The sequence below is a fragment of the Zonotrichia leucophrys genome, chromosome 2, assembly GCF_028769735.1.
Source record: "Zonotrichia leucophrys gambelii isolate GWCS_2022_RI chromosome 2, RI_Zleu_2.0, whole genome shotgun sequence".
Classification (NCBI taxonomy): domain Eukaryota; kingdom Metazoa; phylum Chordata; class Aves; order Passeriformes; family Passerellidae; genus Zonotrichia; species Zonotrichia leucophrys.
Window position 1 is genome coordinate 110,501,317 of NC_088171.1, and position 26,295 is coordinate 110,527,611.

Sequence of the window (26,295 nt, forward strand, 5' to 3'; positions counted from 1 at the left end):
GCGTGTATGTAACCCTAAAAAGGCTCAATACACTCGGACCATGGTCAGGTTTGGTACTTAACTCTGTAGGGAAGTTTATGGACATTATGACATTTTTCCACCATCCCTCCCTGCCCAACGATCCCTTGGAGACTAGAGGTCTGACAGGACCATTCACAGAGTAACTCCAGGATGGTTGGGAAGATGTGAGACTGTCTCTATAAGGACCAGCACCTGCCAGTCTGATGAAATTCTGTGGTGAGACATCCACCAAACTTGAAGCACTAGTTTAATAAAGATGTTGGATAGAAGGGTAATGCTTTTCTGAAGGCAGCCTTAAGCAGCCATACTCAGTGGACACTGGGTATACCCCATGCTGGAATAAACTGGCCTTATCCTAACAGCAATATTTCGGCTGAGGTTACCAGGCCTCTGTTACAGAAGATGTGAATGAGAGAAAGAAATAACCCTGAGGTTGTTTCTGGGTGCCTAAGCAAGATGTTCTCCCTTGTGCTTTTACTGCCTTAGAATGTTCAAAGCAGACACAAAGCAGGGGGCTCTGAGACCTGGATTCAAGAGGACAAATTTCATTTCAATGCTTGGGTCTAGATTTTCACACACAAAAATGGACAGAGGTTTACGGTCTCTCCTTCACTGGATGGGTCTGAATTTCAGTACCCTCTTAGAAGAGGAAATTAAGACTATAATTGAATCTGTGATTGTTCCAAAGAAGAAATTAATAAACCCAGTACTTATGGGTAGAAACAGCTCTAGAATAAAAACTCCCATCTGTCTGATGGAATTTGGTATAGACAAACCACTTGAGGACACAGTTAAGTATCTGTATAAGACTTTAGAGGACATCAATTGCTTCTGTGATTGAAGGAGACCCTAAATTTTCCAGAGGAGGCACCCAGAAGAAGAGGATCTGTGTAGAAGACATAGTGTAGAAGACATGGGGAGCTATCAAAGTAGTCTGGGAATGGAGCTGGAAAAGGGGAAACTAGTCATGGGCCTTGAAGGTTGTTTGGTGACCCCAAACTTTCCTACTTCTCCCTCAAGAGTAGGAGCAATTGAGGGAGAAGAAAGAGCAGTCAGAGGACAGAAAACTGAATTAAATTTCTTACCTCCTTGTCCTCTAGCTTCTTGTCCTTACCTGGATTGAGCAAAAGAGCTTGAAAAGTGGTGAGGCTGCTCAGCTGAGCAGAAACAAATGCAACTCCCAAGTGATGGGCAACAACTGGTAAGGATTTGCAACAATATTCTCATATCCAAGAACAGGGGCCTCTAAAAAGACATCCAGTAGTTATTTAAGAACAAATGTAGAGTGGCAAAATGGTGTTCCCTCCAGCCAACTTTAAATTATATATGCTAATTACTCAATCCTACTGGATTTACTAAGTAATATTGAGAAAAAATATTTGAGGAGCTGCATGAATTGGACTGGAAGGCCATTTTCCCTCTTTAAAGACCATTACAGTTATAGCCTTAAATGTTATTCCATTTAAATGTTATAATGTTTCACAATCATGTATTTAAACACAGAAATCTGTTTATTTACCCAAACAAAACAGAGGAAATGATTCCAGCCCTCAGGTTTTGAATTCTCATTTAAATATGTGAACATGAGTCCACAACTTAGAGATGTTTGTGTATCTATGTACCTCCAAAATACTCATATTTCATAGGCTTTTTCACATTAATATTCACCAACAGTATCACAAAAGTTCTTTTTCTTTTACATAACTGTAAGCAACAGTAATTCTAGAAACACTAGAGAAAAAAAAGCATAGCAATGTCCACAGTTACAAGAAAAAGTGCACATTACTTGGTCACAATCACAGTCATTACTTGGAAAACTATATGTAACAAGTAGATATAAAATATCACTGATGCCTTAAACTCATTGTCAAAAACGGAATTACATAAAATTTTGTACATGAAATAAGGCAAATTTAGGAATGCACAAGAAACTTGTTATTCAACAAAAGCTAAACAATAGAACAGATAGTACAATAAGCATAAACTAAAGTACCTTTTTCTATATACTTAAAAAGAAGCCTGCCATAGTGCACAAAGAAAACACCATTAATGTGTAATCAATATTATAAAATAAGAAACAGAGGGGTTGGGAAGAGTGGGGAAGGGGAGAGAAGAGTTTTATTATAGTTGCAGCTGCATCCACTTACAGTTTTGTACAGGTTTTAGCTAGGCCTGGGAATTATACAAATTATACCAGAAGTGTCAATGACCTTCCTTGTTAAGAATTTTGTTTAAATTAAGGAAAAAAAATAAATACACACAAGAGTGCAAATTTTCAGATTGTCACTTGCAACCTCTTAACATTCATCATCTACATCCAATCACAACTAGAGGGACTTGTATAAGACAGCAGCAGTGTTCATGGAGTCAGATGAGCTCACCATAAGAAATCAAATCATCTTTTTTTTTCTCAAAGATATGTCTTTTTTAAAAAACGCTCAACTCTTTATTAATTGCTAATAAAGCTGCAATATATTACAGAATGGAGTTGAGAATGGCATGAATGCAGGAAATGCATACTTCCTTTTGAAGGTATTCCATAGATGACAATTTACAGTACACAGGGGAGGAAATTATCCAGCATCAAGAGTTACTCGTTGTAGAAAGAATATGAAGTTGGGGAGAAGGGCACAGCCAGGGATTCAAGAGAGGAAGGGGGGACTTAAAATAGCTCCTCAAAACATTTTCAGGACCAGTGAAAAAGTTTACCAAAGTAAAAATGAAAAATCTTGAATGAAAACAAAAATCTTTTGTTTCGTTTTTTATAAAAATTACATTTTTTTAAAATACAAGATCCTTTTAATTGCAATTGTGCCCTGTAGCAACAGGACATTTGGCAATGTTTTGCCATATACTGCAGCTTTAAGTCCAATGAGTCAGTATCACATTCCACTAATATTGCACTTGGATCTTGAACCACTTGTTTTAAAAAACCATCACAGCATCTTCTGTTTCCTCCACTTGTTAGAATGAGTTAATTTCTAGCCACTTTTTCGATATTTATGCTGACACACTAAAACAAAAGCAATAGCCTGGACACAGTAAAGTACCTCGGAAACACCAGAGGTCGAAGTTCACTTGAAGCACCTTAACACATCACTTTATGGATCAAGAACAGTGTGGCATTATGGTAATTAACTCTCCTAAAAGACTGTGCAGTAACTGAAGTGTGTGCTCTGGGAAATCAAAATGTCATTAGTGGAAATTCTGAGATAAGACCAGGCCGGTGTGAAGGTCGCATGACTCAGTTCTGCTGCAAAATAAGGTTTTCCAGTTCATCCGCAGAGCGCAACAAAAACGCGGCGGATTCCCGGTACCCTGCCACGAGCTGCCTCACTGCGTTTATCTCGGTGGGACTCAGCTGGGGTCTGGAGCTGGAGCTACTGGAGGATCCAGAGCTGCTTGCTAACTGCCTCTTCATACTGAGATCTGTTGGACCTGCAGACAGCAAAGGGAAAGAAAAGAAGCTTCAGATTGCCTGCCAGAGACGTTTCACAGGTTTGTAGATACAAATGCAGAGCAGTAGGACCTGCTCACAGCTGAGTGCAAGCAGCAGAAATAAGCAATAATTGTTCTGTTACCAGTCGCCTTGACAGGAACCTCAGCAATTTATATTTATGTATCACAGACCCCACTTACAGAACATGAGGGGCAAGTCCACTGCCAGCAGAAAATTACCCTCCAGGGGCATATTCCAACAGTGCAAGCCACTTGCACCCCAAACGCTGCCCTGGGATCTGACGATGGTGATCAGGCAGAAGGCTCATCTCCTGTGCCTCCCCAGCTCCAGCTGCCACGGTGGACTTCATGGCAATATGCACACTTGCAATTTTTATCACAAAAAATCCAACTTATGCTCTCTAGACAGCTATTTTCACATTTTATGCTTCAATCAGCATGCGGCCAGATTGAATCCCTTGCAGACGTAGATAAATGGTCATCCACATGACTTGCCTGATGCTGTCTGATCACTTACATAAAGAGCTGCTCATGAATGAGATTAGGCTGGTGACAATCTGGCTGCCACAGTGAGGAACACACTATCATCTGTGAGGGCTGCATACAGCTGGCAACACATTGCAAGGATCTTGTAAGGCCAGAACACTGACAAGAGATTCTGCAGCAATCACCATGCTGTTGTATTGGCAGCTCACAGCAATATGCTTAGCACTTTTCTTCAAAAAATATTCTCAAGACCATGAATACTTCATATAGAAGACAGCATTCCTGAGGGCAGTCTGCAGGCTACTGTGATTGGCAAAACATCTGCCATCATGAACTTTGTCTTTGTATGAAATTTCCCTGGCTATTTGATCAGTTATTAACCAGCTAAGATGCATGGTGCTTTAATGAAGCGTTTAAAATTTCCATTTAACACTTTTTTTTTCTTCCTGGAGTGTAAATTTGGACAGGTAGAATTGGACTGAGGACTTTTTTGAGCATATATAGAAGGATATAGATGCAACTATACCTATTAAGCAAATCTAGGGAATATTGCTCTCTCATTTTGGCAGTGTAGGAAATCTATACTTCCAGCAGGCAGAAAATCAGACTAGCCTCACTCTAATCCTAATACTCTCCTGGAAATTGGGATCAAGATATCCAAAGCAATGTATTTTGCTTTCCTATGAGAAAAATGTCACTCCTCAATTTGATCAGTACAATATATGTCAATGCCAAGATTATCCAGCAAAGACTAGAATAATTTTAAAATTTAGCATGTTCAACTGCAGAACACAGAACACACCAATTCATACTGTGGAGGCTCTCCTAAATAATCCCACAAAATTTATAAGATTCAAAAACACAGACTCACAATCATAAGCACTATGAAGAGATGCCTGATTTTCAGAAGCTGAAGATCTGGTCATAAACCTTATTTAACTTTCTTTCTTATATACCTGTGCAGAGATACAGGTGAAACCACAAAAAATGTGGAGATTGCCATGTCCCTACAAAAACTGAAGTTAATGAAAAACCTCCCCTTGAGTGAATAAAAGCAGAGCTGGGACAATGAAAAGAAACTACTCAAACTGAAAGGGTCCTATTAGATCTGATTTCCTACTACACAAGTAGAATAAGCAGCACTTAGCCTTACAACTTGTATTACCTGGTTTTACACCAGTATAAATGAACTGACTTTTAAATTACTTCCAGTGAACAGAGGATAAATTAAGCATAATTAGCTCTGTGAATTTGTTTGTTGTGATCACATGCTGTTGGAAAATGATGACTGTGAAGAAGCTCAGAGGATATTTTTAAATAAAATCTTAACCCAGCACAGGGAAGAATGGTATACCAATCATAATGCCAGGTGGGCTGAATGGTTCCAGGCAGTCATTAAAGACTTCTACATTTATTGAGGCAGAAGTGAAAAAGCTTCCACTGACACATTGAGGCCATTGTGATCCATATGAACCCACTTTAACTTTTATGTTCTTTCCGTGAGTTTCATTCATGTCATTGCCAAACACACACACACACACACACTCACACACAAAATATCTGGCAGAACAGAGCTTCTGCAGCAGATCATTTCATTTTAGAAATCTTAACTGAAGGGCTTTTCTCATTGCTAATCCAGATTTTAAGTGGCAGAATAGGATATCAGTTTATGTCACTCATAAATAAAATACACATGGAAATGTGCTTGGTCATACCTCTCAGGTTTTCCCTAAACAAACTGATGGTGCACTGCTCTGAAGGAAAAACTAGAGGATTAGAGGAAAACTAGATATCTGGAGAGGACCAGATATCCATCATGCACAAACCAGTGCATAAATCCTCACAAGTCTATAGGGTCACAGTTATTTACATAGTCTGAAGACCTGGCTGGCTCTGTATTCCTACATGTCTGAATTAACTTTCATGAAGAAAGTTCTTTAATTCTTCAGAATATTTATCTTTGCATCCTGGTACTGGATGATACTGGAAAAAGCCAGATGGCAGCCTTCATACACAACGAACAACCACAGCCCAAAAATCCTCTCGGTCTGGGAGATTTCTGTTATGTCAGAGCTCTTGTATACAAAGAAAATAAGATGCCTCAAATTTTAATGTACACAGCTCCTTCAAACTACTTGGTGAGCTTTTTTTTTTTTTTTTTTTTTTTTTACTTACCAGGAAAATGGGATTTTACTTCACTCCCCAATTCCTGCCTTGTACTTAACAACTCCCATTGCTGTCCTCCATCCCCCTCAAAAAAAACCACAGAGGAATACACACAGAGAGAAAAGTTTCATAGCTATGACTTTAGGACACTGAGAACACCCATGCCTTTTCAGGAAAGGAAGCTGCCAGAGAACTGCACAGAAAAAAAATCCAATGCTTCATGTGGAGATAAGGATTTTAGCTCCTTTAATTATGTTATTTGACCCCTCCATCTCACCTCTAAAGCTTACCTATGACAGCCCAAGCTCTATCTCTGGGAGAACACCTCACTCAGAGATTAGTCTCAGGATGTGTTATATTGGTCTCAGCTTTTAATAGCCATGATAGACACTCACTGGCAGTAATAGAGATTCTCAAAGGTGGGCTAGGCTGCTAAATACTAAAATATTGTAACTTATTTGTAGCTTCATCAGTCATACCTGGTCATTTAAAAACTAAGGAATAAGTGCAACATATAAGTGCATTCTTGTACTGTAGATTTTTCTCATGTGATTTTATGCAAATTAGCTACTGAAACATGGAAACCTAAACCTTATTCACACCTACCATATCTCTTTAATCAGAAAAATAAATCACAGCTATTTGGAAGGCTTAAAATAGCTGGTTAAGGACACTTTATGTACATCTATCTCCAGAAGCCATCATGACAGGTTACTAAATCTGGAAAAAGCTGAACAGCTTCACCACTATGTCTTTTAATAACTCTTTACTATTTCTTTAGTCTATGTAACTTCATTTATTAAGCTGCCAGTCCTCACAGGAATGAGAAAGTGTATATTTGTAAAGACAGAAATCTGAATATTTTTGCAATGAATTTTGCAGTGTCAGGTTCCTCCAAGATGTTAGTGCACATTTTAGCATACTGCTTCCTATTCTGGAGTACTTCAGGACTATTAAAATCTTGATTGCAAACATTATTATCAGGTTCCACAATGTCTGCTGAGCAAGCAAAGATTAACCATATATCACAGAGATTAAGACACGAGACTTATTTCCATTTTTTTCTTTCTCTTAGTGCATATTGCCATAACATGAAATTGTCACCTTCCATGTTTCTATAACAGCACAACATTCTCACAAGCAGTGGATTAAATAAATTGCTGAGACAAACCTTTTCTTTTATACTCATTCAGAAGACTAAAGTATTGTTCATCTGCCTCTTTTTTAGGCCACCTGATTGACTTTAACATGGGAATATTTTTGATTTACTATCTCTGTCCAGTTACATTGACCTAATTTCCCCTGTGAGGTGCAATTGTTCTTGTTGGAACCACATCAGGCTGAATATGCAAACTCTAAAAACTCATTCTTCATGTGCTAGACAAGCATTCATCAAATTAGCTGCTAGAATTGTCTGCCACTAAACACACTGTGGAACAAATGGCTTTTTTCTGTAAATTACAAGACTTTAATGGAAGTAGTTACTGCCTCATGCACTACTCATTACCAACGTGATTTATATCAAATTCCAAAATATGGGTCAGATGTAGATGTGTTGATACTGATTGCTTAGACACTATCAACTGTCTCAGCAAAATTCCCTTAAGAATTGTATGTTGTCACTGGGTAGCTACCAATCTTATAATTAACAACTACTGAAAGAATAATAAATGTGTCAGTGACTCTCAAAATGGTTAACACTATTGTAGATAATAATGTAGAGTAAAAAAAAATTTTAAAAGTGTTATGTGCTTAAGCATCTACATTTTTTAATAGTTAAGCAACCTTTCTCAGCAGTGATAATGCAAAAAGCAGTGACGCTTATTTAGAGAAAAATACATTTGCCCATACTTTGAAATCTCTTGTGTGTAACTTTTCTATGACATCTTTTCTCCTCTTCATTTTTTTCCTCATGAATGGCTTTAGGGGAGAGGTTTGACTGAAAAACTTATATACTGCAATAAAACAAAATAGAAAAGAATTTATCAAAGTATGCTACCTTTTCTTTCTGAATCAGATGTATTTATTGTAATAAGAATGTTTTATTGTGATTTTATGTATCTGTCAACATTTCTTTTCCTCCTGCCTTCAAACATAGAGCAGATGTTTCTAAAAGTATTGCTTTAAGTGCCAGGAAAAATCAAGAAAACTGGGACTGATGAATTGGACCTTTTAAGCTCCTTTCTCCCTTCTACACCTCTCCCTCTGGAAGACACATCTTCTGCTACTTTAGACAGCAGGGAAAAAATGCTGTCTTGCCTGAGGAAAGTGATATGAAAAACACAGAAATGCCTACAGCCATCATTCATTTTCAGTGATCAGGAAACACAGTGGTCCGGGATTAAATGATTATATGAGATCCTCCCTATCCACCACAGGAGATGAATGATGTGGTGTATACTGTGTTGCCTTAACAGTTGTCACCTCAGCTTTGTGCAGAGGTAGGAAAGTCAGATTCTGCCCAGTACATTCCATTTCCATCCCTGTGGTGGGAATGGAGTAGTACTTGCCTGTGCCACATACCTGACAATTTGAAGAGGATGAGGAAGGAGGAAGAGGAATGTAGGGAAGGTCTTAACAGAAAATTCAGCCAGCATTTTCCAGCAAGTTCCCCTTTGCCAAAATACAGGTCAAAACATTTAACTTCTCCCAACCCCACCTTTTGGGTTTTCAAATGGGATTAAACACACTGTCCCAGGTTCCTATATCTATCACTTTTGATCTGTTTCATCATGCTCCAGGCTCTGTGTTAGAGACAAACTGTGTTCTCTTTCCCCTTTCTCCACTTTGATGTCATCAGGGTAGCACTGAGAACACAAGACTGAGCAAGAATAGAGGTATAAAGACCTGGAGAGAGGAACCACAGCAAAAACCCCATTTAACTACTACATCCTGGCAAGCCAACCTGTGAATAACCCACTCAGCACCTTAAAAACTAGCTACATATTGGATATTCTCATCTGTTGGAGTTTTTTCCCCCTAGTTTGCCACCAAGAATATCACCAAGTTTATCACCACCATCAATCACGCAAGTGCCAAGATTTTACAGAAGGTTACATTGTGAACAAATACTTAGATGTGGAAACGAGGTGCCTTCCTTCCCTGCTATCTCATGAGCAAGTGGACAAGAGTGCTCAGTACTCCTCTCCCTGCTGCAGATGAGCATGGTTGTGCTGGTCCTTGGAGGTCAGCAGCACCTGCCCTGGGAGGTTCCCCCAGCTACCCCACTGTCTCCAGCAGGGCTGCAGCATCTGGAGGACCAGGATGCAAAGGACCAGGAAGGCAGACTGGCACATGTAGGAGGCCTGGCTAAAGCAGGGAAGAGCTGGGAGGGCACAGCCTCTGGAAGGAACAGCAGGGAGGGGTGAGCAGGGTGGTGAGCCACCAGCTGGGCCATCATGGTCTGCAGGCCTGCCCATGGGAGAGAAGGCTGAAAGAGAATCCTGCCAGGATCCTGCCAGGATCTGCTATGGTGTGAACATAATGGGATTCAGCCAAAGAACTCACCTGAGCTGGAAGGGGACTGGACGTTCGTGGTGCCTGGGATGCAGTGCTGAGTTGTGGCTGTGGTGGAGGTAGGCTGCAGATCTGTGGAGAGAAAAGGAGACACAACACACTTTGTCTTACTGTGACATGAGGGCATATCCTGCATGGCCAGCCCAACAGTGACTCTGAAATACCCTCTTTTTACACACACACAAAAGGAACTGACTGACATTTCTGGGTAGAAAACCAGACAATGATGCAGAAGAAACAGTTCGAAATCACCTCCAGGCAACCCAGCTATGGCAGCAGAAACACATTCCACACTCTTAGAGAAAATGGACTTCAGGAAATGAAGCAACTGCAAAGACCATGGCTCCAAGGAGCCCAACATGACTTCAGAGAGTGCTGACAGTCATCAGGAGAGGGCAGACAGCAGCCCCCTGGCCTGAAATACATGGGGAGACAAGCCAATCCCACTGCCTCAGGAGACGCCCAGGCTATATGCAGGGACTTCAACAGCTCCTGGTGGTATCAAGAGCTTTTCCTCTCAACATTATCTCCTGTCCTCACCCTCCTGTCCTCAAGCTGGACTCTTTTCTGAGCTCAGTCCAGGAATGATAGGAGGACAGCTGAAGTTTTGTGGCTGGCTAAGAGCTGGCAGACAAACTCTGCATTCACAGAGCTATTGCACCTTGGAGATTCTCCATTCAGCTCTGTAACAGGAACAGAGGAGCTGTGGAAATCCACCCTTCTCAAAGAGTAGCTCTCCTTTACCATCTAAACAAATCAAATACAACATGACCAAAGGCTTCTCCCCAGCCCATGTACAGGCTGACAGAGACTCTGTCAACCCACAGATTGCTTGGTGAATATTTCCAGCCAAGCTGGATTGGCCTAAAATGTTTAAAAGGAGGGGGAAAGGACACCTTGGTGCTATAAGACCAAGCCTTTTCCTTCTGTGCTTTTTTGCCCGCCCATAATAAGGAGGGGTCATTGCTCAAGCTGCTACATTCTGTTTGCTCATATTGAGCAGTTTCATGAAGGCTTGCCCCATGCAGTTGCGTGAGGAGCTAATTATGGCTCTGTAATTAGCCATGTGGAAGGACTGACCTCCCCATGAGGAGGGAAGCACTGCAACAGCAGGCAGAGAGAGGTCCCTGAGCCAGAGCCACCAAACAGTTGGGCGAACAGACAGCCACGTCTGTAAGGTCAGAGTAGGGGTGAACTTTATATGGAGGAAATAGTCAAATTAAATGAGTCACAGAATACAAAATACATACATCAGCTGGACTACTAGACAGAGAGTTAATTGGACATTAATTATTATATTACTGTGGGGGAAGGTCCAGAAATAGGTAATCAAGCAGTAAGTTTTAAATAGCTATTGCAGCTATTGCAACTTCTTTTTTTTCTGTTTTAGCAGACACAAAAGAACAGATCTTATTTGTTTATACACGCATTCTGACTGAGGTGCCTATTTGTTTTTACCCTAGGAGAACATCTGTTAATGTGACAAGAACATTTGATAGGTTACTATATTGAAAAGGAATTGCATTTCTAAATTAGTTCTTCACTCCTGAAAACAATTCACTAATAAATATCCTGTTCTCCAGAGAAGTGTGTCATTAACCATTTTAACAGCCTTGCATATGTTTGGAACAGGAGTCCTTGAAACAGTGTAATGATTGCAAACAAGGGTCCTATGAGGTCTGTCAGGAGGGCAGTGGTTACCTCTGTCAACTGCAACTCCAACCACTCCTCTTGTCTACCAATGGACACATCATTGAAGACTGACAGATCTCACTGGCCTCAGAGTCGTCCCACTTCTCCTGTGGGGAAACCAGCAACCAGAGCCAGAGCAATTTACCCTTAATATCTGAGAGATAATTAGGTTGGCTCCTCATTGGTTTTGCGTCAATGAGGCTGAGGAATGGACAGAGTTGCCTTTCCACAACTTTCCTAATGTTCTTCCTGATATGGCAAGTGGATCACAAATCACCAACCTAACTAGACTGTCAGCATCAACAACTGGTTTCCAAGTTCTGGCACACAAAGACCTCTGGTTCCCAGAGCTTGCATACGTTGACTCGTGTAGGATCCCTGTGGAGAAGATGGGCACCTTGGCACAACCTTCCAACTGTGCAACCATATGGGAGAAGTGCAATGGCTTACTGGCTTTTCAAAATAAAAGGACATACGGCCAAAATTGTCCAGTGAAAGTAGGGAAAGGCAAGGAAGAAGAAATGTTTGAGCATATGTCTGTATAAAAACCTCTCTTGAGCTTTAATTCTGAAAAAAAACACTGGAGTCCTCTGTGTTAAAGGCACAAAGATGTGGCTTCTAATCAAAAGGCAAGACGAATTGATGGCTAAAAATATGTGTGGTTGGATGGTGGGTGCTGCTGCCTATTGTCTGGTCCCAACAAACCTCTCCTGTGATGCTATAGATGGCATTTAATTTGTACATCGTTTTTTAAAATTGCACGCTGAAGCGACATAGAATACTTTTGCCTAAAGCCCGCAAGTCACTGCAAAATGGGAGTTAAGAAAATGGATCCTCTTACAAGAAGTTTGAAGGGAAAAACAAGTACCAAAACAGTTGTGATTCCTCACAGTTTAAGATTATATAAGCCAGGACAATATTGATGGCTTTTGCTGACAAATAACACATGGGGAGCTTAATCCTCCTCTTAGCTGGGCAAAAGAGCAAAAGCCAACTGTTTTCAGTGGGAACTGGTTCAGATCCTCTCTGGGCATAATGTAAAAGACAATTTTAAAGTTCTTGTGCATTTTCACAAACAAATCCAGACTTCCACAGCTTGTCTTACTGTGATGAAAGTATTTGATCAGAGACCATATTCAGTGCCTCAGATGTGTTCTTCATGTGTATGGAAACAATTGTAATCATCATTCACACTGAGTCAAAGACTTTTGACAACTAAAGTATTACCTATTAAAAGACTCTCGAAAACTTAGCACAAATCATCCACAGACCTTTGAGAATTCTGCAGGCAGGGGGTGAGGAAGAAGATGTGACTGAAATTCCTCAGCACACCTCATTCCAATAACTCCTTGCAGGCTGCAGCCCTGGTAGCACTTTGAAAATTGCTGAGCATGCCGAATATAGAGGCTGTAGCTGAACAATTATCATCTAGCCTAAGTCAGCTGCTCTACCTGAACTGGCACTCTCGCCTGCCAGACAGAGATCAGCCAGGGCAAAAACCCAGGGATTTCTCCATCCTCTGAGACTTTTCTTTAAATACAGTCCTGGGAGTCAATAAAATCTCAGGCTTCCAGAGGAATGGCATTTCTCTGACAGAGAGACAATACCCTTTTTATCAGAAGGGTATTGCTCTGCATTTGTACAAAATCAACATGAGGGATAATTTCAAACAATACTACAATTTGCTTACATTTTTATGTTAAAAAAGCATGCCAATGTAGGAAGAAAGGAATGTTGTCTAAATAAATGATACCACTTGGTTTTTTTTCAGAGGGACATACAACCTCATGGTGACATATTTACCTTGTCATTTTTAGTGTAGGGTATAAATGAATATGCTGATTGCTCATTTAACACTTGTTATGCCAGATCCTTATCTGCAGTAAATTAAAGTAGCTGGTGGGACCATGTGACAAATCTATGTTAATTAATTTGTGTTACACAATATGGAGTTGAGTGTTTTGAATCTAGAGCCAAAAATATACTGATGGCCTCCTTTTGTGATCAGTGTAGGAGAGGACAGTAATGATAAGGTCCTATAAAGTTATGCAAACAGTGAAGATCTAACCTGGCATTTTTTTACTCAACTTTGTTAGAGGCTTATGGTTCAGTCTTGCCCTATTGTATATTAGTCCCTTGAAGCTGGAAAGAGACTAGCATGCAGGGAGCAAGGATTCTGCTCAGCAGTAGCAGTTTACAGGATTGTGCTCCTGCTCATTATGTGATAACAGCCTGTGGCTATTGAACCCAATGGACTAGCTTTCTGTACAGCAGGGGGAAATACACATCAGCACAGATACATACAGCCACGATTTGTGAGGAAACTCACCACTACTAGAAGCATCATTGAGGTTTAGCAGCCCACCTCCGAGCCCTCTGTAGCTATGGTAACTGTAGGTCCCGTTGCCGTTGATGTACAACACCTCCTGCGTGCTGGAAACAGCTGATGTTGAGTAAGTGACCTGGGCTGGCTCCTGTTTGCACTGCTTGTCAGCTGGAGCAGCCTCATCCTGCAAAAAACAAGAAAAAGTTTGGAATTATGGTTACATTTCACCTTGCATGTGTAGGTCTTTTTCATTAAGATTCTACCTCTATTGCTTTTACAAATGTATAATGCATGTTAAACAAGCACAGATATATTTCAGATTTACAAATATCAGCATAAAAGAAACAATGGAAATAAGAACACAGGCTTCCCAAAAATCTGAGAATATTCATTTATTTGTGCTCCACAAACCAGCCATACTGATTCTCAAAGGAGAACATGTACCCTCTCACCCTGAAGAGCTCTTCAAAACCCATCTCTGTCCAGAATAGTGGGAAAGGACAAGAAACAGCCATTTCCTGAGTACTGGAGTAACTCTTACAAGTCAGAGAATCATATATTTCTTGATAAGATAAACGAATACAGAAGGTACCATCTACTTATTTGGGTGCATCAGTCTCAGAAATGACAGAAGGAATAGAGGAATGGAATAAAACTGCATTCTTATGTTTGGAGAAGTTTAAGTGAGTGTCCTTCCACACAAAGGCCATAAAGTAAGGATGCCTTCACAAAAGTGACTTGAGTACCGTGGTTGTCTGTGTAACAGCAGTGTCTGTTTGTACACCATGAGCTTTCCTCAATGCTTTCTGTTTGCCTCTTTTATGATTGTGCAATATTTAACAGAATTTAGCACAACAGCCCTTCAATTTTCCCTGAAAGGAGATGCTTCAGGTGAAAGTGTATTGTTCCCCATCTGTACTTACTGTAACTACTGTTTAGAATACCTCACTTCCATTCATGATCACAGAATGCCACAGCAGCAACTTTAGCAACAGTAGGTGAAATAAAGAAAAGCATTGAGAGAAGATTTAACCCATTTTAGTAGTTGGAAACAAGGAAAACTATCGCTGTGTGACTGCTCATCCAGCCATAGTGACCTCAATGACACAAAATATGATTTAGTCTGTATGTATTTGAACACTTTCTTTGCTTCTTGAATTTTTTCATTGGTTTTACTTTCTACTCTCCTCTAATCAAAACATATTTCAATGTTTTCAAATAAAATGGTTTCAAATAAAATGGACCTATGGAAGTTTTGTTTTTAAAGGACCTTTTCAGAGTAGTTAACTGAAAAAAAAATCTGCTAAAATTACCTCCCCTTTGTGTAGGATATTTTGCTATTTTATGCATACCTCTGCTGCACAGCTCTTTTATGGTTCATAAATATACCAAACTTATTAAGAATTCTATAAAATTTCTGAAAACTTTTTATAGTTTTTTCTTAGATCAAATAGTTCAAGCAGTGTTCAGTCTCTGTGTTGAAGTAAAAAGGGCTGTGAATCCTGTATGCATTAAGAGCAATTGTTGGTTTCACTTCTCAAGAAGACACTATCCTATCAGCATCTCTTAGATGAAGACATCCTTGTCTTGCAGATATTTATTGGTGAAAGAGACTTTCACCTGAAGCACAACTGAAATAACTGAGGAGAAGGGATTTATGTTATTAACAGAAATTCTAATATTTAATATGGAATGCTGAACCATTAGACAACTAATACCATAAACAATAAGAATGGAGCCTCTTGGGCAGTATTATGAGCTAAGGCAAACTTTTACATTTTTAAGAGAGTTGGCCAAAGTGGTCTCCTAAGCATTTCCTTAAGTAATAATAATCTTAAACAAACAGCCAGAATTGCAATGCATTTTTGCCAGGAATTCAACTTTAATAACACTTACTTTTTATCTCCAAAGGTCATTGATGTCTCTTATGAGAGAAAATATATTATTTTCTCAGAGAACATTCATAAGCTACAGAGTAAAGTTATATCTTGGCAACATAGCTTAACTCATCGTCCAAAATTTTAACACTCTCAAGACTCAGATGTTCTGCCTCCTTATGTCTAAAACTAAATTATACTTCCTGCCATAGATTCACTCAGAGCCTCATTTTTTTTCACAGAGCTTAACAGCAGAACTTCTGCAAAACCATCAAGGACTAGGCTGAGTTCAAGGGGCACAGTGCAAACAGGACTAACTCCTACAGCTGAGCAGAGTGTCTCAGGATTGGTGTCCTTATCCTCGCTGTCTAGAACCCACAGATTTGCTGTCCCTGATTTACATGTCCTCCAGAGCCTCTCTAGTGAGGTCACTGAAGCCCTAACTGGAAGTGTCTTGCAGAGCAGATGCACAGAGCTCCTGGCAAAGCCCAGAAGGCAGAGCCTGGCTGGAGGAGGCAGCAGGAGAGCTCGGTGCACCTCGGTGCACACCAGCCCACGTGTTTCGGAGCACACAGCCAAGAAGTGGGAGACCAGAGCTCTGGCTACTTGTCGCTGTGCACGGTGAAGAGGCGGAAAATTTGGGATGCAGGGTCTCAGCTGGCTGTGGTGAGGAGGCCCTGAACTCAGAGCTGCCATCTCCTAGCAACCAGGCTCCAAGCAAAACTGCGGTGGGAGTCGTCGCGGGAGCTGTGCCACTGCGCGGGAAGGAATGCACAATTCACAGCGCTACAGAGATTGCACACGAGAAGGGAGCATGACTCAGGTCCCCCTCAGAAGCTCTGCCCTGGGAGGCTCCCTTCCAGCTCCTCCCTAACACAAAATCCACAGCTGGCTTTGAGGTCAGAAAGCCAAGGCTGGAGCTGTGCTACTGAAGGGGGATCTTTGTACAGAACTGATCATAGCCCTACAAAACACTGTGATGTGCCAAGGGATGGGGCTTGAGGTGGAGTCTGGGCACTCCAGTGGGGAAGGAATTCTCAGGCAGGCTAAAGGAGTTGAGGATGATGCTGCAACCAGGGCTCCTGGTTCTGCATATGAACTCTAAACTCTTGGCCACTAGGAAAAGGAGACTTCCTCTAACTATTACACATCTCTTTAAACAGCACAATGATTACCTGTCCCTAAATGATGAATAAGTTGCCATACATTTCAGACATTAAATCTGATCCTTAATTTAGTGTTTACCTCAGTCTTCAGGACACCAACTACATGCAGAAATAGGGTAGGATTTTTGTCAAGCTTTTTCTGAGAAGGCCCAAGCATCAGCCCTACTGGTAGGATAATGAACCATGAGCCTGATCCCAGGGGGTTAGATGTTGCCTCTCATACATTCCCCTGGGATTTAAGCTTTTTTTTTTTGGAAATGTTTTATTTTTTTTTTTTAATGTTCAAATGGCAAAGCTGTGTCATTTTCCCTTGCAACCACACCAAGGATAAAGAAGCCAGTCTCTCTTTTTCTTGGAGATGGAGAATATGAATATCATTATATATACCTGAGATTCATTCTTAATAGATTCATTCTCTTCATTCTTTTCACCTGAAATGCCTTTGATTTTAAACTAATGTAGAAAGTAAATATATTGTAGTTCCACTGAAAACAGACATCTTTGAAATATTCTGTGTTAGTTATTCAGCACCTCCTGTTTCTCCCTATATAATGTTTACACTGAAAAGGCTTATTTATTTGAATTTTTATTTTAAAAATACCTTGATTTCAAGACAATCATTAGCAATTAACTAACCATTTAGAGACATGTTTGACCTAACTACATGGAATATATACTGTTGTCATCATAATCATCTGCTGAACTTTTGATGTATTAACTAAGCATTTTTAAACTATTTATAATTTGCCTTTAATAAGAAGAATGATCAAGGTGCAGATAAAACATCTGTTGATCTAGAATTTGGCTCATACTATCTTAATTTAGTATAGGCCAAAGGAAATAAATCATCCCTCTAACAATATTTCTCTTCTGTATTTATTTTGGAGGTGAAGACATTTAAGTTTGAGCACATTACCTGCAAAATGATTGAAATCAGAATATGGAAAAATACTTGGTAGGTACAAAAGCATACTAAAATAAAAACTTATCTATTGGCTTGAAAAGAGGAAGCATGAAGTCCTTACTATGATCCTCAACTTGATATATACCAGAGATATTTATGTCTCAGTTTTATGTCAAGGTCTGTACTGAGAGAACACTTTTTTTTCCCCACAAAAGAGGAGATAGAAAAAATATATTTGATTTTATTTTTAATCAGGGAAGCAATTTAGTAACCCTCTGAGGACAGTACATCCTAACAAAATTTTCCATGAGCTGTTGCATAACCCGTATATTGAAGAAACCCTTTGCTCTGACTGATGCTCTGAGCAGCAAATGAATAGTTTACAGAGGAATCACTATCCACAGCAACATGATGTTGGTGCAGATTGTCAGGACTGTGGTACAAAGAGCAAGGCTCACTGGCACTTCCCAACCTCTTGTTCCCCTGCCAGCAGAGGAACAGCACACACAACTCTTTTACAACAGTCTTCATAGAAGCATCTTTAGCAGTGTGACTGATCCCTTCTGTTCCCCATCTCCTTTACCACCTCCAAAATAACATAAAAAAAAGCAATAATTTGTGAAAATCGAGAACCCTGGCAAATTTGTGCTACACTGAGTTTTGAACCCTTTATACACACAAGTGTCAGAAATTCAGTGTACTCCAATTAAGAGAGAGCAGTACTATTGCCTTGGTTTCCTTGCTAGCAACAAGCATTGCTAAAATGTAAATGTAAATTCTGACAGGGAGTGTGTGCGCAGATCAACTCACATGGCCAGTGCCAGCACACCACAGGGCTAACAAAACTTCTGCAAAAAGAGTATAAATAATAATGTTCCAGAAATGCAAAGCTGGTGACATGCACAGAGCTACTGCTTTCAATAATGCAGTACTTGCCAGACTGACAAATCAACGACTCTGAGAATAACAGCTTTTAACTGCCCCTATGTCAGCGTGGTTTTTTTTCCCTGTGAATTAGAAAAGAGACAGAAAGGCAAACACATTTTCACTTCATATTTCTTGATACTGCCTTTTTAAATAAGTTAAACTGAAAAATGTGGATTGCTTGTTGTTCTTGTCAATAAATGCTTCTTTAAGAATACCACTTTGAGGTTAGGAAAGCTCAAATACAGATAAGTCTTCAAACAAATAGGCAAGCATATTTGCATATAGTCTTCTCCTTTTTCAGCATAGGAACAAAATTCATTCACTTGTAAAAACAAAGCAGGCTTTACATTTTTTTTTTTTTTTTAGGTCTCAGTAGCTTGTAATATGGCTTTAGAAGAAAGAAGATAAAGTTTCATATGTTTTTCTCATTTGAATCCCACTAACTTAATTCTACAATCAAAAGTAAAATAAATCAAAACATATGATAAAACCACATACCACTTTTCAAAGCATACTCAATTAATCCTTACAATACTCCTGATAGATAGGACTTTCATCAGTGCCTTTCAGATGGTGAGATTCTGCAACAAAGGCAACCTTAAGCTAGAGTTACCTAATAAGTAAAATTCTTGAGTTCTGCAACCATAACAACATAATGAGCTTCTCTTTGTGTAAATTAATTTTCAAAAACACTGAAGTTTTTAACTGGGAACAAACTCAAAAGTTACATCACGAGACACCCTGCTATATGCACAGAGGATTGTGGGGCTGGGAGTTCTCTGCCCATCTCAGGTTTTGCACAGAGAAGAAGCTGCCAGGGTAAGCAGCCATCACCATCTGCATGGAGCAAGGTATTTAAAGGAGGATAAACCACAGGAAACCTGGCTCCCACCGAAGGGCCCAGAATCTGGCCCCTTCTTAGACACCAACCTGCTGTTGCCAGGACCAGACTGTGTACACCTTGTGCTCTGTCTTGGCAAAATCCCTGAGGATTTTGCTTCTCCAGTCTTGTCTTCTACCCTCCATCTCAGTTTCAATATTCTTGCCTAGCAAATCCTAATCTCTCCTTTCTAAACAAGTCTCTTGATTCCAGATACCTGAGCAGCTTCAACAACTCAAGGCCTTTTGTTTCCTTGTTTGTATTTAATCAGTGTTATACCCACTGATGGTTCCATTTGAGATTTTCTCTCTATGCTCAGACTCCTATCGTATCCTAATCCCAAAAATCTTGTCCCACAGGGAGCAAAGCCAGGTTCCATAATTAGCCAGAGCAGCTCCTGGTTTCAAGTCACATTATTTCTCATTAGTAGTATCTGATCCTCTTTCAGCACCAGTTCTTTAATCCACCTGGCCAGTTTCCACCCCATTGCCAGCCTCATCTTGCTCAAGTTCTCATAATGTCACTTTCCCTTTGTCCCTTGCTTTCACTGCTCCTGTCAACCCTCACCAGGCTCCAGCCTCAACACTTTTCTCCTCCCTTCTGCACTGAGATCAGAATTTAGCAAATAAAATACTTTGATTGTGTAAAGATGTGTATCCAGTGTTACATCCTTGGTATAAATGATATCATGTTGTCAAGAACAAACACAGAGCCTTTTTTTTTTTTTAAGCAATGGTAAATATACTTAAGGATCAAACTACCCTTACAGGATAAATTTTTTCTCGTTCTTGAAAATGGCTGTAATTATCTCTGAAAGGGTTCAACAGATGGAAGGCATAGAGAAGAGTAAATGTAATCCCTGTGGGCTGAAGGTCATGAAGCTATCACTGAACTGCACACCTAGTATTGTAATGGGAAATGTCAGGCAATCTTAATAAGTGACGATTCTACCAACTGCTTAGATGACACACATTGTTCTGACAGAATACTGGATCTTTTATTAGCTTTAATTACATTAAAGTAACTCTCTAGTGTTTAACCCAGCTTTTAATTTTATAGCTAATATCCTGGAAGCCTGGACAGCTAAACTTTACTTCGGCATATCATAGTAGGCTAAATTTTCCCTTAATTCTGCAGTAAGGCTGTTGACTCAGTGTGCTTAGCAGTAGCAGAAATGGTATTTCTGCAAATGATGGATGTGAGTTTTCACTTCAGTTTTGGTTTCCATTGCACATTCTTTCTCCCCTCTCCAGTTGCTAAGTTTTGTGTTGGGATTACTACTAAATAAACTACACTAAATAAAGCCTGTTCAAGACTAGTGAGGCTTGAAAAAAAAAAAAAAAGAAAATATACCTGCATAATTCTTAGTTTCATAGACCTACATAATTTCCTAAGTTTGACATCTAAGTGAAGCTACACAGTAGTCCTTTGCAGTGGCTAAAGTACACATCCAAAGTACTGAATATTTATAGTCCTGTAAAAGGACTTCTTTTAATATTGTAGGATGTGCTCTTACAGCTGTAAGCTCAGCATGGAGGCAATGTGAGGCAAGACCAGGAGAACTTCTGTACCCAAAAGCTTATCTAAGAAAAGATACTACCTTCCCCAGAAAGACTTATTTCTCTTACAGTGGAATGAACAAAAGCTAAATTTTCAATTAAGTCAGCAGAGTTTTAGTATGCACAGTAAGAAAAGCAAAGCATTTGCTACAGACTCTGAATTTGCACATAGAAATGCTAATCCTTGTGACCTGTTTGCCACGTGGCATCATGTCTTCTTACCTCCAAAGTATTTTAAATAGAGTTCTACAGAATTTCCAGTCCTTATGTTGAGGGATTATTAATAGAAAATTAACATCTACTTGAAATTTCAACTTGCTGTACTGGACCCATAGCTGAAACCTGAAAAATGAGTGCTAGAATCTTAGTCTCTTTAGGAAAACACTTAAAATATAACACAGCAATATTTTATTGAAGGGGAAGAGTTCTCTCTAATAACCTTTCAAGACTTATACATATATTTATATTTGCCACATAATATCTCTCCATGGGTATTTCTCCACCTCCCAGCTTATTCACATTATCCCTTAAAATGATGCATTTATTGACAGTCCCATAACCTGGTGTCAAAAACCTTCAGTACAGATAGATATAACAAAATAATTGCATCTTTAGACAGATTCCTTCCCCTTTAAGTTTAGTTATCCTCCAAAACAGCATTGCAGGAAAAGGCACTAGATTTATGGGTGAGGTCTACTTGCAGCCAGCAGAAAGACCCCTGAGATTTTATCAAGAAATACTTAATGCAAATTTGAGCAAGCTGGCTAAAATAAAACATGAAGTAAAGTTCAAATAAAATCACAGAACTCATGCCAGATATTCCTTAGACTGGGAAATGTTTTGATAATTCAGGAGTGGACTTAGCAGTAAAATCAAGTGGGACATAATTGCTGCTCTTGGGTTTGCACACTATTTCTCCTCTTGTAAGGAGCAGCTGGGGGATTGCTAAATTGCTTTCCACTCTGTTATCAGATCTAGACTGTGTTTTTCTCTGCCACTCTCTCTGCATTATTTTCTTCACTTTTACTTACTTAAATCAAGTATGTATAAAAAATGAGAAAGCCCACTCTTGTGTGACATACTACTCAATTTGTAGCTCAGTTGGAGCTGGCTATTCCAGCCAAGCTGAACACTCATGCTTTAGCTGTGAGTCTATCATCTCATCATTACATGGAGAGCACATCAGTCTCAGAGCAGAATTTTCTGGCCTGAAAACCTGAGATTACTTGAAAAAGTGCTCCTAGCCTGCAGAGGCAACCGTAATAAACATGTCACTGCCAGAGTCTAGGTACTAATGATGATTTTGCTTTGAAGTCCAGTATAAAAATTTTTTTCATACTTCTGATAAAAAAATGTAACTAGAATTTTTTAGATGGTGGTGAAATATTGATACAGCCTAATTGAGGTAAATTGAGTGAAATACAGAGTCCAGTTAGGCATCTAAACTGCCAGAAATACCAACAGTGATGTGGAAACTTGAAGAGTGCCTATGAAAATGTTAAGTTAGCTACCAGCACTTCAAGGATTCCAGACTGTCCTCCTGACACAGGATATAGAGCCAAGAAAAGAAAGCCATGCTTCAGTTTCAGGTTAGAATGGCATAGGTTCCTTTTGCTCTCAGATTATTAACTCTGAAATGAACTGTCACCATCAGTGTTGTCATCAGGCATCAAAAATGACATCAGCCAGTGCTCAACAAGAAATGAAACATGAGACTGACATGGAAAAAGAAGATCAAAATAAAAAGGTGCTATTGTGTAGAAGAGAGATAAATGAACCCCAGACTGGTGCATTTCTGATAGAATGACACATCATCTATAAACTGGAATGGTTATGTTAACCTTAAATAAAAGGTTGGTGTTTTCAGATTGCAGCATTTGAGTCTTGTTTTTTCACCACTGCCACATCATCTGCAGTACAGCAAACAACCTTTGAGAAGAGGTATTCTATGGCTGTTGCAAGGAGCTGCTGGAGAACCACTTTTGCTGGAGCAGTACTTAAGCAGACCCTCACTGTTCACAGTCTGTCAGCTTTTCAGTTCATTATCCACTGTGGTAGCAGAAGTGCAACAGGAGCTTTCAGAGGTCACCAGTGCTGCTGTTGAGCATGGACACATGGATGAGCTACTCCTACAGTTTAGTTAACTGGGATGCTCAGACCCTGGGGAAAGAGAAACTGTTCTACTAAAGGACTGTATTTCTCTGCCCAAATGGAAAGGGATAGCATTTATCCTTTCCTGTGGCCCTTAAGATAAGGGCCTTATCTTTAGTGAGGTTCTAGATAGTTGATTTTTGAATGTGCTCTCCTTGGTGTGGCTTTTTTCCCATCAGAAATAAAGGAATATTAAAAAGCTTAATGATTCAATAGAGCAATCCCATTTAGGTGGACTAATGGTAGAAAGTGGCCTTGCAAGTTAATTTTCTCTGTAGCTCCTGCTGTTCTTTTCTTAGGTTGCACCACCATAGCTTTCATATCACAATTCCTAAACTATTTCATCAGCTATATTGGTCATGCTCTTTCTTTTTCTAGAGAATTTTAATATATGAAATCATTTAGATAGCTAGGTATTCCGCCACTACTAATTGAAAGTTATCTTAATATACAGGACAGATGCCCAGTGCAAGACTGCACAATGCACCACAGTGTGTGCACAGCAGGGACTTCCTCTGTGCAAATCTAAATTATGTCCAACAATGGCTGGCACCAGGTTACAAGCAGCTTCAGACATGTAAAGGTAGGACTAGGCCTGGATGAATATGGGAATTGTTCCAATAACTTTGGGTTTTGGCAAAACTCCTGTGGGTGACAGTGTATTTCACAACATACACATGACATTTCCTATGGAGAAAGCAGTACAAATCCAGAAAATGGTGCCACGTGAAGAGCAGAAGAGTCTTCAGCCACCATTTTCTGCCTTGCAGAGGAGAACAACAGGAAAGAGGGCAGGTGGAAATTTTTTCTTCCCTTTTGTACCAGCAAAGAGAAGAGAATTGTTAGGTCCCAGGCCTCCTACAGAATTTCTTCCTCTTAGGACAGGTGGAAAACAAAGGCAGACATTTATTCTGACCTAAAGAACAGCACAGTATGATTGTTCCCCTGGACCTTATGACAAGTTATTGACTGAGGCTTTGTTTTGAAGTAGACAACCTTGAGAATCCCCACGTCCTCTATTTACACCTCCCCACCCACTCCCAGCCTCCATTTCCCATTAAAGGAAAGGAAGTTTCCCTTGGAAGACCATGCCAATCCTTCAGCCTTTGAGGGGAGAATATGAAAGGATCTTTTCCTTCCCTCCACAGAGCTCTCAGCCTAAGGTCACTCAGGACACAGGACCAAGGGCACAGGTTTGCTAAACCTGCTCTTTCCTAAGAGAATTCATTTTGTATATGATCCCAAAACTGAAGCACTGCATAATGAACTGAAGGGCCTAGGATGCCCCTGTCAGAATTAGAGTAGCTAAAAATCTGAAGAAAATAAAGGTAAAAATTCAGGGGAAATGAAGTAGAGGTTATGTCATGTTTATTCTCATCTTGCTACATAAACCCTCTCAAAGCCAATTTCTTTGCAGAGGCCAGCACCTTGCAGAAGATCATAGCTACTGATCATTTTTGCTGCTTCTTTGTTGACAGGCAGTACTAATGGAGGAGTCTGAATATCTGACTTTTTTTCCAAAAAAGAAACAACATAAACTGCAAGGAAACAATGTTCTCTTTTGCCATCCCAGGAGTGGTTTTGCCTGCAGGTAATGGTGGTGAATGAATCAATGTTTTACTGGAACTGATGTGTGATGACAAAGGCATAGCAGTACTTACTGCTGAACCAGAAATATGCAAAGCAAGAGGAATTCCTCCTTTCCTTTGAGAGTGTAATCCTCTCATTCAGAACAAGCCTTGCTATGCCTCAGGCAGCTCCACTTTTATGATAACAATCAAGCATTTTACTCAGTACTTTTCATGCCTATGTGTACGGTCCTAAAGAAATTATCTCAGTAAGGTATTCCTGCAGGAGTTTCTTTCTCCCCTTGCCAAAATGCCATTTTCCAGTGACTGTGATGGGCAACATTTTCAGCTGGGATAGATCAGCATTACTCCATTCAGTGCAGAAGGACTGTGGCACCAGAGCACCAACAGAGAAAATCTTTAAACTTATGAATCAAATGTTTGGGAAGCACACAAGGAACAGTGTGTGGGAGTGCTGGAGCAATGCTTGTGCCAGCTTTGCAGATTTATTACTACAATATCATCATGGTCACCCTAATTAAACCTCCCACTATAGGTCTCTTCATCTACTGCACTACAACTGGTATCACTCCCACCACTGCCAGCCTATTTTGTTGACACACAACAGTTTTCCATTCTCCTGCCAGATCTGGGATATTGAGATGTGACCACTGAAAAAGGCTCTATGGAAAACTATGGGGTATATGATTTGGATTTTGAGTGATTCTTCCTATTTCTCTTCTGCTCCAGACTGCCTTTTATTATTACACATCATGGAGTGTCTGTCAGGAGGAATGGGCCAAAGCACTTTATGTTAGATTCCAAATTAAATCTTCTTCATTTAGAAACAGATGATGGCCTAGACATGAAGCATTTGAGGTCAATGCTGAATTAACTTCCTCATTTTCAACTAATTAAAAATGTCTGTGTGTTCCAGTTTGGAAAGGAAGAAAAGTAAGCCCGCTGCAGATTCCATCCTTTTGTTTCCACAGGTAAATTATAATCAAAGTTATAGATCTTCTGGGGAAAAAGAAACCTAAAACACCAACAAGCCCCAGTTTTCTTGTCTGTTAGAGAGTAAGCAATTGCTTTTTTTTACTCACTTAATGATTGGTTCTTCTTTTCAAAGGTAGGTTCAGATATTTTAAAGATGTTTTACCCTATGTTTGAAAAATTTGAATGCTAATTATTTCATTTCAAATCTGCATTAAAACCTTAACAGCATGTTTGTGGAAAACAAAATTCTTTCTATTAATTCAATGCAGGGTGTCTGTTAATGAACACTGTCTCAGGCAAAACTTAACTTTTGCAGTTTAAAAAAAAATATTTTAAAAAGAAATGGTATTTAAAAAAAACCAAACAACCCTGACCTCCGCACCCTGTCTTCAACTATTTTGTAGAAAGAGAATATTTTGCTACTGAAGAAGACTTGCTCTAATTTTTTTATAGAACTTTATAATCCTTTAACTTCAGTGCTGTGAGGCTTCTGTATTTTAAAAGATTAAGTAAATAAGAAGTGATGTTTGGGGCATGGCCTTTTGACTCCATAATCATCAAAGTAGCATATGCCATTGGAAGAAACAAAGAATGAACTTTG

General features: G+C 39.7%; 1 protein-coding gene across 3 annotated transcripts in view; it reads right to left on the reverse strand.

Annotated features, from left to right (window-relative positions):
• Window positions 1-1,513: 1,513 nt before the first annotated feature.
• NOL4 (nucleolar protein 4) overlaps window positions 1,514-26,295 on the reverse strand; it is a 190,430-nt gene continuing 165,648 nt past the window's right edge. For all 3 annotated transcript variants that reach the window (XM_064706061.1, XM_064706060.1, XM_064706062.1), the window contains 3 exons: window positions 13,670-13,850; window positions 9,640-9,720; window positions 1,514-3,459 (listed from right to left, as the gene is read on the reverse strand). In XM_064706061.1, the coding sequence (XP_064562131.1) occupies window positions 3,266-3,459; window positions 9,640-9,720; window positions 13,670-13,850 (456 nt within the window). In that variant the 3' untranslated portion in view covers window positions 1,514-3,265. The remainder of the gene's footprint in view (window positions 3,460-9,639; window positions 9,721-13,669; window positions 13,851-26,295) is intronic.